This window comes from Echeneis naucrates, chromosome 3 (assembly GCF_900963305.1).
Source record: "Echeneis naucrates chromosome 3, fEcheNa1.1, whole genome shotgun sequence".
NCBI lineage: Eukaryota > Metazoa > Chordata > Actinopteri > Carangiformes > Echeneidae > Echeneis > Echeneis naucrates.
The window spans coordinates 20,932,891-20,948,739 of record NC_042513.1 but is presented as its reverse complement, the minus strand read 5'-3'; the positions used below and the strand labels follow the sequence as shown (position 1 = coordinate 20,948,739).

At 42.7% G+C, this 15,849-nt stretch overlaps 1 protein-coding gene across 2 annotated transcripts in view; it reads right to left on the bottom strand.

Annotated features, from left to right (window-relative positions):
- galnt2 (UDP-N-acetyl-alpha-D-galactosamine:polypeptide N-acetylgalactosaminyltransferase 2) overlaps window positions 1-14,252 on the bottom strand; it is a 44,224-nt gene extending 29,972 nt beyond the window's left edge. The window contains exon 1 of one of the 2 annotated variants that reach the window (XM_029497748.1): window positions 13,670-14,252. In XM_029497748.1, coding sequence (XP_029353608.1) covers window positions 13,670-13,765 — 96 coding nt within the window. In that variant the 5' untranslated portion in view covers window positions 13,766-14,252. The remainder of the gene's footprint in view (window positions 1-13,669) is intronic. The other variant, XM_029497749.1, reaches the window with a different exon arrangement.
- Window positions 14,253-15,849: the final 1,597 nt, after the last annotated feature.

Here is a 15,849-nt window from a genome sequence, read left to right as displayed (position 1 = left end):
ATCTTTACTCTGTATTTAAAAACCCTAATTACTTCTTACACACACACACACACACACACACACACAAATAAAGCACACTTGAGATCACGTACTCCCAGTGTAGAAGGATGTATGAGTGGAGGTTCACATATTTGTTTGATCCTTGTCCTGGCACCGATAACATCCTGTAAAAGCTCCAAAGCAAACTTCCTATCATTACACAGAGCCCGTACACAACACCATAGACCAACAGGTGAAGCAATCCAGTAGACATTAATCTAGCATTTATGTACAGTACAAGGCTGCTGCTGAAACATGTGAATGTCCTGAAAAGATCAAGGCATTGACAGAAGGAAGAAAAAAATTAAATAAAAGCAGCAAAAAGCAGCAAACCCTTCAGAAGCCAGACTTACACTTTGTAATATAAAGCTACAAAAAGGTCTGTTCCTACAGATTCCATGATGCAACACAAAAGGTTCTTTCATTCTACAGCCTTTGTCTCTGTCACACACCCAAATCTTTAGTGCTTTGCAACTCTGGCTTCCTTTCCAAATCCCAATCTGAGATAACCCTCCTGACACAGAGAAAACTGCTCCAGGGCAGAGGAAGCGTTTTCACAGGCTGCATGGGGCTGCCCACAATCAGTAAACCCAGCTCTCCAACATCTGCAATCTTACTGTGCATCATTAATTAATGTGGTTCTGGTGCAAATTTAACATGCAAAGATCTACATATGGTGAAAAATGTTTGGCCATGTGGATTCATCTGGACATGGGAAAAGGAAGATAATGACTCAAGTACAACTCAGCCCTGCCAATGATATATATATATATATATATATTTTAAGATTACATAAATGCTTGACTTGACTTAATCCACATAGTTCAGTCTGGTTGAGTATACTGGGTTATTTCTTTATTATTTTATCAGAACAAATTAAAATACAATAAACTCAGCCGCAAATAGAGTTATTACACGATAACAGAGCAAGATGTGATGAGTATACAGACATTTGGTTTCTGAACTCTGTTTAATAGCAGCACAATAACCACGTTTGATATTGTTGCTAGCATGCTGCTGTTTTTGGGAACATGAGAGCTGTGAGTAATAGAGTGTGAGAGCTCAGTTATCTGCCAACAACAGAAACAGAAACAACACAGACTCCAGTCCAGCCGGAATACAAACTCTCTGGTGCCACAATTTATCTCAGTCCTGCCATTACAGCTTTGAATGTGTAATTTTATTTTGCTACATTCATGCAATTTAATCAGTCAGCTAAGCATGAGCCATCTCTGCGTGGTGTGTAAGGCTGTTTGGTAATTCATTCACAGGCAGGATGGGACGGTGAACTCTGACCTATGAGAACATCACGCTGTCAGCAGCTCCCATGTTGTTAATGGATGATGGCAGAGGGAAGTGGGACAACGGAGGCTGAGGTGAGCCTGAAACAAACCCAACAAGCAGCAGAGTCTATTGTATAGTTCAGGTGTCTACATCTAGAAGTCTAACATAATGTACTACCAATCCTTCAGCGGCCCGGCCCCAGCCGGCTCTACTTGCATCAGCAGCAGACTTGGCCTTGTCTCCTGCATGGCGTCAGACTCCACAGTATAATGATGTGCTGCAGAGAGCTTGTGAAAAAAAAAGAACCCATTTCAAACCAATCCAAGCTAAGGTGTTAGATGGTTTTTAGCTATTCTTAGCCCCTCTTCATGGGGTCTGACACAATCACATCTGCTCCACCCCCCTCAAGCTGAAAGCACAGATAAAGCAAAGCTACCTTTTTAGGCAGAAAGGCGCAGAGACGCAGAAAAGGCGTGAGGCCCTGTTGGCCCGAGAGCTCATGATACTCTGTTTTTCTCTCTATGTCTGCGGTTTCTAAAACTTTGGGTGAGGGCCCTAAAATGGGTCACAGGATCTGTACATGACGAGGAATATTGTGTTTTCATAATTGGTTCCCTGGGTGACCAACTGAATTTCTGCCTTACTTCAAACGAACAAACTAAATAGGAAAAAAAAAAAAACCAAACAAACAAGAAAAAGCCCCCGAATTGTATGAGAAAGCAAGAATTCATGGGAGAGAGAAAATATGCTTGTGAAAGGAGCCCCAAACCCCACCCCCCCAAAAAAGAGAGAGAAAAAGTGCATTACCATATGACCTGCTGGAGAGACGCCGGCCAGTTTAAAATAAATACAGTCTGAGTCAGGGGAAAGGGCATTTCTTCAGCCCTGGCTAGATAGCTCATTAAGCTAATGCTAACTTCATGAGTTGGCCTAAAATGCAGCTTCACTTTTTAATATGCCCAGCTGAGTGACTTCAAAATAAGAACACTGTTAGGTCTTGTGATTTCTGCATCTGTGCATGTTATGCTCTGTGCAGATACCCACGTATCTGTCCATGCAGAGCAGTAAATGCAGATGTGGACTCTAAGCAGACTAGATAATAAGTATAATATCAGCAACTATGTGTCTGTGGTGTCTGCAGCGGTCTGAGGCCACATCTATAGGGGAGCGTGATTGAGGCCTTAAAGCGCTTTGCAAATATCCTTGTGAAAACTACGTATGATATTGAGCTCACAGACTGAAGCTTAAGCTGCAAGCTTAGTGACCCTCAGCACCTGATGATCTATGGAGAAGAATGACCATTTTAAAAAATAGTTATATCGCAGTGTGAAGCAATTTAGTTTTAGTTTCACACTCGAGATACGAAAAAATAACAGAATTGTTATTTTTATCTTGTCAAACATGTTTTCCTTTAGTATAATAAGTGGCTAACATAATTACGTGAAATGATTTATTCGTTCTGCTTTCAAGCCTTCATCATTTGAACTAACCAACAACATCTCAGACAGAGAGTTTGGTTGTTTGAACTTCAACCAAATGTAAGCAGAGATGCTAACATTATATCCTAAAATATGATAAATCAGAATCTAGGACTGTCAATGATTCTGATCATCAGTCAAGAGGTATCTGAGTCTCATCTTATTCTGCCAGGCAGATCGCTGCATTAATGTACATGTAATGTAACATGTAATGTACCGCATTAATTAAGTAGGTTAAGTGGATACGCTAACTTTGCAGGTTTCATTAGAGCAGACAAAAGCACCATTTACCCAATTTCTTAGAACATACGATCAATACAGGCGGCCTAAACATTTCTGTCAATTTCCCTGACAAATAACAGCCCTGCAGCAAAGACACCAGCCTAAAATTTGTTTCAATACTGGCAGGACTGGTACTTCTGACTGGAACTGATGGTTACAGCTGCTTATTTGGACAAACAAAGCATTTCCTATCATAAATCACAGTACATGAACTCATAAAATTATAACTGGCACGAATGGTAAAGTCCCTCAGGCAACAGATCTTGACTGACATTGAGGCAACTGTTACACATAAACCTCAGATGATATGCACTTTGGACAGAACTCATGTTAAAATGTCAGGTTAATGTAAAACAGAGGTATACTTAACCACAGTGCTTAAATGCATGTGTCTATTTTTATGCAACAACCAACTACACATTGTGAAGTAGCAGTCTGTCCAAAATGTGCCGACGTGTACAAGACGGGTGAGAGAAAACCAAAAGGAAAAGCTGGTAAAATGAGAAAACATGCTGTGGTCAAACAGACACACACAGCGTTTTAATTTCATCCAATTTTCTGCATTGTGTTTGGACTCATGGACAAAAGCGCTCATTCAATCTGATCCCTCCTTATTTTAAGGAAGAAAAAACCAGTAGAGCTGACTCAGCAATTCTGCTTCCTTAAAACGAGTATATATATGAAAAAAGACACTTTGTGTATGTGTTTGTAGTAGTTTGTTGATTTAATATGAACGTGCCTGACAGGGTTGTGAAAGTAGAGCATCTAAGCATCTAAAAGATCCATTCGAAGCAGAAAATAATGAAGCAGATCCATCTTCTGTATGAAGCTGATGAGGTAAAATTTTGTGTGAAAAATATATATATCCAGATCGGTCACACTCTCCCTCTTTCTTCCTACACAGCTGTCAACAAAGAGTGCAACGGGAAGAAAAGAGATAGCGGGTTCTGACAGCAAGAGAACAGAACGTGGGGGTTATGGTTAATGCCATCAAATAATGAAATAGACAGACGTGGGAGCCCTGCCAAGGTGGTTGAGCCCTTAATCCCACTTACATGAATGAAAAATCTGTATATAACTATTTCAGGTTTAAACTGACAATAATGAGAATGAAACAATAAATAAATTGTATAGATTAATCCAAGGTATTGATGGAAGTGCATCCAAACGACCAGCATTAAGGAACTTGGTGCGTTTTGGTGAATTTCTCGGACAAACTGAAACAAACACCAGTTCATTATTGAATGGCCAAGATGCGACGCAGGATGAGAAATTAACACCTCCCACCAGACCAGTGTTAAAAAACATCCATCTACCCACCGCTTTGGCGGATGGCCAGACATTATTTCTTTCCATCTTAAAAATCAGTTACTTAAACTGCTGACTTTCATCACAGAACTGAGTTTCCTGTTCTGCTGTTAAAGCCACCTGACTTAAAGCTCGTCCTGGTCCATCTCTCTGGGTTTTTAACATTGTATAATATTTCAGTATCATCTTTGATTAATCATATTATTATGACACAACACTTAACATCTGGAATGAATGGGAGATCATCTCCTGCATTGAACATTGTATTTCAATATTTGTCATGATTTCTCATGCCAGCTGGGTCGCTGCATACTAAAGTGATTTCTTAGGACTACTGCAATTTAAATATTTTACACAAGCCCAGACAGAAATGCCAAAAATACTGTTCAGAAAAGAAGGATTAAATAAAGGCTCTCGTCATTAAAAGGTCAAGGCCGATGCATAAAATCAGCATAAGGATTCTGTCACCCAAATGTGACAGATCCATACACGTCTACTGTGAATATTTCTGGAGGAGGATGAGGTGGTTGGCGTTTGTTTGCAAGTGCCTCAATCCGCTCTGCTGAGTAAATCGGCAATAACAAACAGCTAAGATCAGGGCAGATGGAGCATCCAAACAGAGATTTTGTATCCCTAAAAAACAGGTTGAGCTGAAGTATCCACTAACTGTCTGTATCATCTTATATATCAGCCCCACAGTCTTCTGGATTTTTGAGTATATGCAAGATTAAAACTTTAAACCTTTAATCCTCGACGAGCCAGTCAAACTCGTCAAAGCTTTTCTTCTGATTTTGAAAAGACGCCATAAGAAGAATACTGAAATGGTAAATTCTGACAAGACTTCAGGTGGGTTTCAAGAAACAGATGAAAGCGACAAAAAAGCTATAACAGATTTTGAACATTCATCATCTATGAAGCATATCCATCAGGGTCACGTAGGGGCCAATCCCAGCTGACATCGGCATCATGCTCTTTGGACAGGTCACCAGTCCACTGCAGGGCCAACAACAGCAGGTTTGTCTTTTAGACTTAGCAATTAACCTAAACCTTAAACCGAAGAAACCCAATCAGGCACAGGAACAGTGTTCCCTGAAATTAGAAATTAGATCATTAATTCTCAAATATTGCTCCCCTTTTTGTTCCCACACATAGTAAAAAAAAAAAAAAAAAAAAAAAAAAGCAGCACATTTTTATCGGAGTGCACCAACTAAATCATATCCGTTGCTGCTGCACCAAAGTGTAAAATACCTGTCATTTGTTTCGTGATCTAAATGTCCTTGCCACAAATAGGGCACAGTCAAATCACAATGACCGCCTCTGTTCCATATCAAGTCTCTTTGAATATTTCGGTCAGATAACAAGTACACAGATTACTGTTGGCCTGACTGTGAAACTCTGAACATGTCAAGCAAGAATGAAAGAGGGCAGCTTGATTTTCTCTTGAGTGAAAATACAGATCATTGAAACACTCGTCTCTGTGATGATGCTATGAACAATGGATATCTTCATTCAAATCCATGAAACCATGAATACAAGTCATCCACCAGGGAAGAAAATCATCATAAGGAGCAAAGAATCCAGTTGGCAATACATGCACAGAAGCTGCGTGTTCTTGTGTTTAACCAGGACAATACCAATAACCAAAAAGGTTGGATGACTAAATCAAATCGGAGTGAGTAAAAGTCTGATCTCTCTCTGCCACAGATCAACATGTGGTGAAACCACCTGCTAGCAGCAGAATGACAGCTTGGTATGAAAAGATAGAAACCACTCTTTTAAATACCTACCTGAACTGTTTGTCTTCATTCTTGGCGTTGCCTCACTTCTTATTTCCTGTTATCGCCACAGCTGTCAGTCATTCATTTTCAAGGCTGGTAGATCAGCACTAACTCCCTCTGACTGGTGAAAGTAAAAGCTGCCAGGAATTGCACAGCCCACCATTTTCCTGTTATGGATCGAGACACCATATATTTCTCTACCATCTTTTCTCCTCTAGCTCATCATTCTTCATCTATCACATCATTAGTATCTCTTTCTTTGTCCTTTTTCGGGGTATAGACGAGGGCTTTCACGATTCTCCATTTAATTTTCATTTTCAACTTTAAAGGTCATGACTCGATTCGCAGTCTTTTTTTTTTGGGTCCTATTACCACAAATGTCTATGACAATTTTAGAATAGTCTAGTCTCATTTAGTCTAATATCACTGGTTTGACGGCATGTTAACTTATTTAATTTTGTAATTCTTCGTTCATAAGATGGTCAACAATATAATATGACTTCAATACAAGTTGTTTCACTAGTAAACTGAAAATGTGCAAACCATGGAGGGAAACATCTTTGTGGTAAGATTCCATCTGGTTGGCATTTTGTATCATGGTTGTTATCTGTACTTCTTTATGATGGCTGTGGAGATGTCCTTCCAGATATTTGTTGTGTTGTCTGGAAGGTTTGAGTTCAGTTCATGTTTCTTCGATATCAACAGTTGTCATGGCGGATTTTAACTGGCTACAGGATCAGGTTAGACGAGGGCAAGTTAACTCATCACACTCTAGCACGCAAGTTTTTTTCCCCCTTCTTGACTCACCAGCATGATGTGACTTTGGGGGCGTGGCGCTGATTTCAAGGATCGACATTGTGAAGTTATTTTGATCAATTTTCAATTAACTGAAATTGCGACTCTTCTGGTATGGACTAATTTACATTGATGGATTCATATAAGCTTATCCTGCCCTCCTTAGTTACTGCTAGGCGTAATGAGGTTGATATTTAATGAGCCATATCTGCAGGTTTCAGAGATAACACTACCATATTAAATTCTTGGTCATTTTTTAAAACCAAGGCTCACTGACCTCAGACAGAGGCAGATAAACGTAGCTCTATTACAGCTACAATGAAGACAAATGAGAGATTCAACTGTAAATTCAATTTAACACAGCTTGTCAATTTAGTTTAGATACTCTCACAAGTACGACGGATAAAATGAACGACTTTACGCTGAAACAGTATTAACACGACCCGGGATAGGAAGGATTGTAGAGCTTTCTGGGACAAAACCTTCCTAAACTGACAGTGTTTAAGCTGTTCTCTTACACTTTAGTTTGCATGTTGTTTTTGTGGTGATGTGGTTTTGGAGAGGCTGATAAATACATAATGTTGAGTGTCAAAGCCCAGTGCACAGTTATTCATCCATGTTTGAGCTTCCTGTTCTTCCTGTCACGCGAGCTCAAACTGTCCTTTGAGCAGGCCACTGGGTCTCGTGAGACTCCAGGATGTCAACTTCTGTTTTGAGAGTGATTGTTTAGATACTTCGGTTCAGAGAGAGTTTTAATTCAACTATATTCCGTAAAAACAGCAGTGACACGACTTCTTCTTTGTTAGCTCTGTTTACAGTTAAACATCTGACAGATACAATCATTACAAGCTCACACCCACGGTCGATACTTCAAACACGGTGACACACAATGTTTGTCTGAAAAGGATTCTGTATCTGGGGAACCCCACCTTGATTTAAGCTTTTTATTGATTCAGTGTTTGCGCTGAAGAACCACATTTATTTAGTTAGCGAGATGCTGGCTGAAATTACATTGTATTCTTGCATTACAAACATATTGACCTGCTGAGGCCTCAAGTGGTTTCAAAGCCGCAGGTCTATCGGCTGCATGACTGCGCTGTAGTTACACAGCAGCAGGAAATCACACACATGTGAGAATGACTGTGTGTGTCTGAAAAGATTCATGAGCTATGGCTGAAAAAAAAAAAAAAAAAAAAAAGATAGATATCTGACAGCGTGTCATCCCCTGTGGGAGGATTTTCTGCCGCTGCCCTCTGGGCACAGATATAACATGCCACTATGCAGATCTAAGAGGTACAAAGAATCATTTGCTCCTGCTGCTATAGCTCTTCTGAATGAATATCAGTAGAGATGCTTATTTAAATTGTTGTTGCACTCTGTCCGTTGCTGTGTGTGTTATGTTTGTATTCTGCTGGCTGTAAACCAATTCACCCCTTGAGGGAAAATAAAGAAAATCCTGACCTTGACCTTGAAATCAGTATCTTCTGTGCTGTGATGCTAGACACTAAATAGCAGACCAAAGACAAAACATCCTGTAGCCTGCTCCAATAATGCAACACCCTGATCTGCCGTCACTGATTGTGGCGTGTGGAAGTGCTCCATATTTTGAACATTTTATGCTTTTATACCAGAGAAATGCTCTGAGCCAGTCACGTCGCAGTGCCCATGATGACAGGCAGATATACTGATAGAGCAGGAGTTTGAGACGAGAACGGACAAACAGAAGTTGAGTGCCCGAAGCTGCAAATAACACACAGAAACTTCCACTCATGAATTCTGACCCAGCCAGCATTACAAACTCTCCCTTGGGAGATGCTTCATGTCTGCTCCTCTCATCTCTTCAGTTTGCTGGGAGTAAAAGCATCAAGCTCCCTTCTGAATCCTCTGCCACTGACTAGAACTAATCCAAATCTCTGCCTAATAGCAACACGCTGAGAAATACTCGCAATTCCACACTGTGATCCACCTTTGGGTAAGAACTAAGCTGAGACACTGTGCCACAAACAAACAAAGCTGACACAAATCTCAACAATGGACAAAGGTATGCACCAGTGGATCTTGCACAATCCTACCACGTGACTAACCCTTCCTATCTCTATTCTACGGCAAAGTCCATTTAGGGATATTAGCAGGTAGCGTAGTGGTTAGCGCTGTTGCCCTACAACAAGAAGGTCATAGGTTCGGTTCCTGGACTGGGCCCTTTCTGTGCGGTGTTTGCATGTTCTCCCCGAGACTGCGTGGGTTTCCTCCCACCACCCAAAGACATGCATGTCTAGGTTAACTGGTGACTCTAAATTGTCCGTAAGTCTGAATGCAAATGGTTGTTGGTCTCTGTTTGTCTTTGTGTGTTGGCCCTGTGATGGACTGGCGACCTGTCCAGGGTGTACGTTGGCTGGGATTGGCTCCAGCAGGCCCGGCGACCGGGAAACAAAAAAGTGGTAGAAGATGGATTATACTAGTTCTGGTCAATACTTTTAGAAGAGAGACACATGACATGAATGGAACAGGAAGATACCAAACAGCAGATGATTTTCTTGATCAAGTATGCGTTTGTTGGTTTTTCCTGTGCTTTGTTGCTCCTCTTTCTTCCTTAAGCTCCGCTGATTAGCAGGAACGGTAGACTCAAAAGAGGGACTCTGGCTTCTGAAGAGCTGACAGGAAAGACCCTCAGAGGTTTTAATGGGGCATCCTGGAGAGGCAGCAGGCATGTGGTGGCAACATTATCCTCCTTTGCGCAACAATGCACTTTCAGATATGTGGGTTTGTACTTAGTCCAGCTGCCAAAGTTTCCTGTCATTCTTCCTACTTACTGTGCATGGGAAAGGAGAAGAGGGGAAACTTTGGTCCATCTTCTATTAATGATATAAAATAACATAAGGTATTTTCAATGCCCAGTTGAGGCTGAAAACTTGAGACGAGTCATGAGGAACTTTGTTGCCAAGTATTAAAGAATGAGAATGAATTTTTAAATGATCCAAAATACTTGAGTTTTGCAGAGATTCTTATGAAAGAATGGACTCCTTTTATACTGAGAGTCAGTGCAACTGAAGCCAGCAAACAAGAGATGCTCCAGAGCACTCAGTGAATCACCGCATGCACTAATTAAAGCCAAGACAAACTTTCCAACTTGAAATGCAAGTTGAAATGTTTGACAGAAATATATTTGTCAAAGGGTCATCATTTTACCTCTGGTGACATTTTAATCCTTCTTTTACAGCCTTACTTAAAAAAACAAAAAGCAAAAACAGCATTCCAAAGGATTTTAGCAAAGCCCAGAGCAGATGACAGTTTGCAGGCTGATACTGAGCTCCAAAGTGTCTCTGAATGGGCAGTCAGACTGCAGCAAGAGGGACCTTCTTCCAAATGGGACACTTTCGAACAGATAATGGTAATTGGTGAAGGCTTTGATATCGTGTGTGTGTGTGTCAAAACTAATTCCTCTGGCAGAGACGGCATCCTTCAGAGTATTGAGAAGTGCGAATTTGAATTAGCTGCCATGAGTCCAGTAAACACACTGAACTCATTACACTGCTTCTGAACACAGACAACAACATGAAGCTTTGTGAGGTGTAATGTAATGTCGGACTCCACACAATCTCTGAACAGTAAGAGGGAGTCGCAGCTGACATGTGCGCTGCATAAGAGTATCTGCGCCATTTGTCACATGGATAGGTTACTTTGAAATGTCTGCGATAAAAATCCAACCGCTGCACACAGCCCTGCTCTTTGTGATTTCTTTACACCGAAAAACACGAGGCAGGACAATTTCATCTCCAGTTTGGCTAATGAATTAATGAACATGCAAACCCGTGATCGCACTTTGAACAGAACTCCCCGAGGGGAATATCTGTCTGCATTTTCAAACCTTCCAACATAGTTGGATAATTATACTCACATCCTGTTTAATTCACCTATCCATTGCCGAGGGAATAAACAAGATGAAAAGGAAAAGGAACCACATACACTCACTAAGGAGTCATTTATTGCATTTTACGGCATAATAATTGGGGTGTTTCGGGCCTCTCAAACAGAAAGTGGCAATTTGAAGGCATTGATCTCATCGGTCCTAGGGACACATTTTCTTCTTGACATTTTATAGACTTAATCACTCAATAGAAAAATTTGCCGCAAAAATGTTAACTACAGCCCTGAATTACATGCTGAATTAAAACCTTTGGATCTGGTTTCAATTAGGTTTTCCATGGAGTCCGCAACCAGAAAATGTATCCCATCCATGTTAAACATTTATGAGGCCTTGGCTGATTTGGAAAAATTCACCTTGCTTCTATCAAAGTGGAGAAAGATGAGATGGAAAACAACACTTGGGCTGTGCAGCACCAACTTTGTTTAATCATACAAACTCCATATTAAAACTACCCAAAGTTCCCCTCCAGAGAAACTTGCTTATCATGGAGTGCCACTTTGACCCTCTTAACGCCCACACACACACACACACACACACACACACACACACACACACGCACACACACACACACACACACACACAAGCCTATCAGTCTAATAGAAAAGTAAAAGGCCTACTCTGGTTGACTGGGGCAAAGTAAACACAGAGAGACAGATAGGAGAAAATAAAAGACAGGTGGAATACACACAGCACCTTTCCACACTGGCAAACACACACACCCAAAAATACAGTGGCTAGAGAGGCAGTGTAGTCTGCACAACCTCCCACACACAGTGCTTCATACAAACACAGCAGGCTACACTGGCCTACATTAGCACAAGCTGGGTGTTCCTCCCGTCATCTCCCTCTCTGACCCATGCTGGCACATTTTAGATATATGCATGACGTGTTATCACATGTTATCACATATACAGGCCTGGTATACTATGAATGGAATCCAAACCTCCACATACACCAAGTTATTCAACACCTTCCATTTTCATCATTACCACTATCACTATCTCTACCCATGTTTCCAGTGTAACAATATGGCCATAACGACCCCACCATCTTATGACACGTAAACATGGAAAAGATGACAGCAGTCTACTGGATGCACACAGGTCAAAGCAGCCTGGTCTGCCTAAACAGTCCTGCAATCTGCCCTCCTTCCAGGAAGCTAATGATGCTCAGATCTTTGTTAAAACAGTTAAAGTACTATTGACTCGTCTGTATGATCATTTCAGAGATTCCAGCTAGCGATGCTGTTGAACTGCATAGCGATATGATAACAAATGCAGGAAGGACGTGACTAATTATTTTCTGTGATGCTTAATCTGTCAGGTGACAATTTCAGTCTATAGAAAAAAAAAAACAACTGCCTGTAAATAATTAAAAAATCTCATTAATATAAAGTCCATAGGTGCATCATCTGCTTTGTTATTATAATTGAATCATTTAATAAAAGGAAAAGCCCATGAAGGTGTAATCATCATATACTTGATATAGTTACTTGAGAGCTAATACAAGTGAGGATAGTGTTATACATCAATTAATTAGTTTTTCAAATGAACTTCACTCCTCATATACCTGTGGGATAATTAGGCAAACCGTTTCCACAAAAACTATTTTATAGTGTTTGCGCGGTTGTTGACTTGGCTGCGGTTAAGTTTTATAACTTGTATTTGATTACTTATGAAAGAGCTTTATTTTCTCCCCACACATGGACATCAGATACCAGGAAAAGAAGTCAAGTTCGGCTGAATCGGGGTTTGATCCCACAGGAGGTGAAAAAAAAGGCCTGATATTTAAAAACCTCCATTCATCCTGACAGCCCGGTGTGTCTGTGATTTAACTGGGTGTGTCGGTGCTTATACCCGGTGACTGAACCCCGGTGTGTCGGTGACTGAGCCCCGGTGTGTCGGTGATTTGACCCGGTACGTCGGTGATTGAGCCCCGGTGTGTCGGTGGTTTGACCCAGTGTGTCGGTGATTTAACCCGGTATGTCGGTGCTTATACCCGGTGACTGAACCTGGGGTGTTGGTGATTGAGCCCCGGTGTGTCGGTGGTTTGACCCGGTGTGTCGGTGATTTGACCCGGTACGTCGGTGATTGAGCCCCGGTGTGTCGGTGGTTTGACCCAGTGTGTCGGTGATTTAACCCGGTATGTCGGTGCTTATACCCGGTGACTGAACCTGGGGTGTCGGTGACTGAGCCCCGGTGTGTCGGTGATTTAACCCGGTGTGTCGGTGCTCACTTCCTGATCTCTGCTCCTTTCTGGACAGCAGCTTGTGCTGACGTGCTCTATAGGCTCACCCCCCCCCCCCCCGGTCAACCAGGCCGGCAGCCTCATATTAATAACAATCACCCCGCACGCCTGCAGCTTCACCCCGCTCCGGGACGAACCGGGGAGCCGGCGGTTGTCCGGGTTTAGTCCCGGGCGGACTCGCTCCGCTCCGGCTGCAGCGGAGGGAAGGCGACCGCCGGCGCAGCGGGACTGCAGCTCCGTGGACCCGGCACGCAGACCCGGCCAGCCCCGCTCCCCCGCTGCCCTCCACACTCATCTCCTCCAAAATCAATGCCGGTCCGCTGATACCAGGAGGCCCCTTTTTATCGCAGCATCGGCGCTGTGTGCTGTGGCAGGCGGGGGGAAGAGGCACAGGCAGCGGCAGACCACGGCGCTCCGTCCGCGCTTTGTCCCTGGAACAAAACACCCGCACGGACCGGGACCGGGACCGGGACCCGGAACCCGGAACCGGACGGTGTGGCCGGAAAAAAGTAGTGTAGAGCCGGCAGACCTACCTTTCGGCTGAGCGCTGTCCCCGAGTAGAAGTAGTAGGCTATCCCCAGCACCCACAGCACCGCAAAACATAACAATATCCTCGATTTCCTCCGCATGGCTGCCCGCTTCTCTTCGTCCTCCTGCCCGTGTGTGTGTCTGTGTGTCGTGGCTCGGCTCGGCTCGGCTTCTGCTCCGCTCCAGTCCTGTTTCAGGCTGTGGCGGCTCGTCCCGATCGGCGGTGTCTGTGCGGGGAGCTTCGCCGCGCGGCGTCGACGGGCTTCGTCAGTCGGTGGCGGAGAGCGGAGGGAGCAGGAAGCAGCGAGCCGACATCAGCGGGGTTAGAGGGCAAAGGCGAGCCGACTCTGGTCCAATCAAACGCCGGCTCCGGCAGCCCTGGAGGAGGGCCGGGGCTCACTGAGAGTCGGGGCCGAGCCAGACCGCGTCGTGCGGCTCCGTGCTGAAGCCGGGTGGAGGGTGGGGACGGTCCGTGCACGGACTGACTGTGGTTAAAAAAAATAAAGAAATAAATAAATAAAATAAAATAATGTCGTTATGTGTCTCCCGGAGCGGATCCGTCAGATCTACCCTTCATGGTCTGTCTGCAGCGGCTCGGAGGAGACGGTGGGGGCGCCACACGCACCCTGAACGGACCCGAACGGACCGGACTCCTTTTCTTTGGCCAGGAAAAAAACTAAAACTAATGAGGGGGAAAGTCGCTGTCTCCTTTCATTCAGCTTTCCTCCCCTTCTCCAGAAAATCTCAGAGCTGCTGTCAGGATGTTGGACTGATCCTTTCTGTGACATTTTTTCAGCTCTTATGAACAATCCGCCCAATAAAAGACATAAAATATACGAGCAGAGGTGATTCAATCATCACATATCTCTTATATACAGATCTCATATATTTGTTTACACCCCCAGTAATTCCTGTGTGCTTATACTCTATATGCTGCTGTAATGTGCTAACTTCCTCTCAGAGGGACTGATAAAGGATTCTTTTATTTTATTTGCTGCTTTTTTTTTTGGTCATATGTTGGAAATGAGCTGAACATCTTTAATCGACCCAACAGAAGGTCCATTCAGTGGAGCCTCTCTCATCCAAAACGGCTTAAACCTTCAGATTTAGTCACCTCTTAGAATTCAGACCTCCAGTTAGTAACTTCTCCATTCTGACTGCAGCTTAAACAAATTATTTGATGGCTGATTCCTCATAAAATATCAATCCAAGCAATCACAGCTCTACTACAGCAAACACCAGAATCCAAATCAGAAAGACTTTATTAATCTTCAGGGGAAATATGATTCATTACAGGCACTCCAACAAAATAGCAATAGAAATATTTACAGACTTCAGAGTTATAGATGGAATGTAAAAAAAAAAAAAAAAAAGTACACCATGAGAAATAAAAATAGGCATGAATGGCTAATAAGTAAATAAAAATTAAGGGGAAATACCGAAATATAAGTAGCAGATAAGCAGTATATACAGATAAGTATTAAGTTAGCAGCCATTGAAAGAAAAAGACCCTTATAGTTGAGTAAATAGCTCAACGTTTGGAGGGAGCACTAATTTCAATTACTTAGTTACAGAGTATCTGTTGAGGTGCACAGCATGAACTCACTGAACCACATCATACTGGGAAGATACTCTGATAAGATAATGAGGTGATTTGTCATCCTGAAAAATAAACTTACTGATCATGTGTTTTTACAATTATCCCAATGACTAAAATAATATTGATAAATGTTATTATTTTAGTTTAATGCTAAAGACATCCTCTAGTCTGCTTCAAAAGAATTGTGAGTGTAGTTTGATCAGTTTTTGTCAACATTTGCTCACAACTTGTACAACTTCATACATTCAGATGTTTTTAAGTTTTGAAATAACAAAGCTAAGCACTGAAAGGGAGGACATTGAACCGCAGCGTACGGATGGGGAGCCATCTTCCCGTTTGCAGGGCTATGTGCTGGGCCCCCTGCTCTTCAGCCTGTATACACATTGCTGCAGCGCCTCTAACCTCAACAACTCCATCATAATGCTAGCATCACCACTCAGAAGATCATCAGCTGCCCTCCCCCCTCACTGCACACACTGTACAGCTCCCGCTTCCTTAAAAAACCCAGGGAGGACAGAGAGGTCACACACTGGTCACTCTGTTTGAGCTGCTGCCATCAGGCAGGAGATACAAGTCTAGACTTAA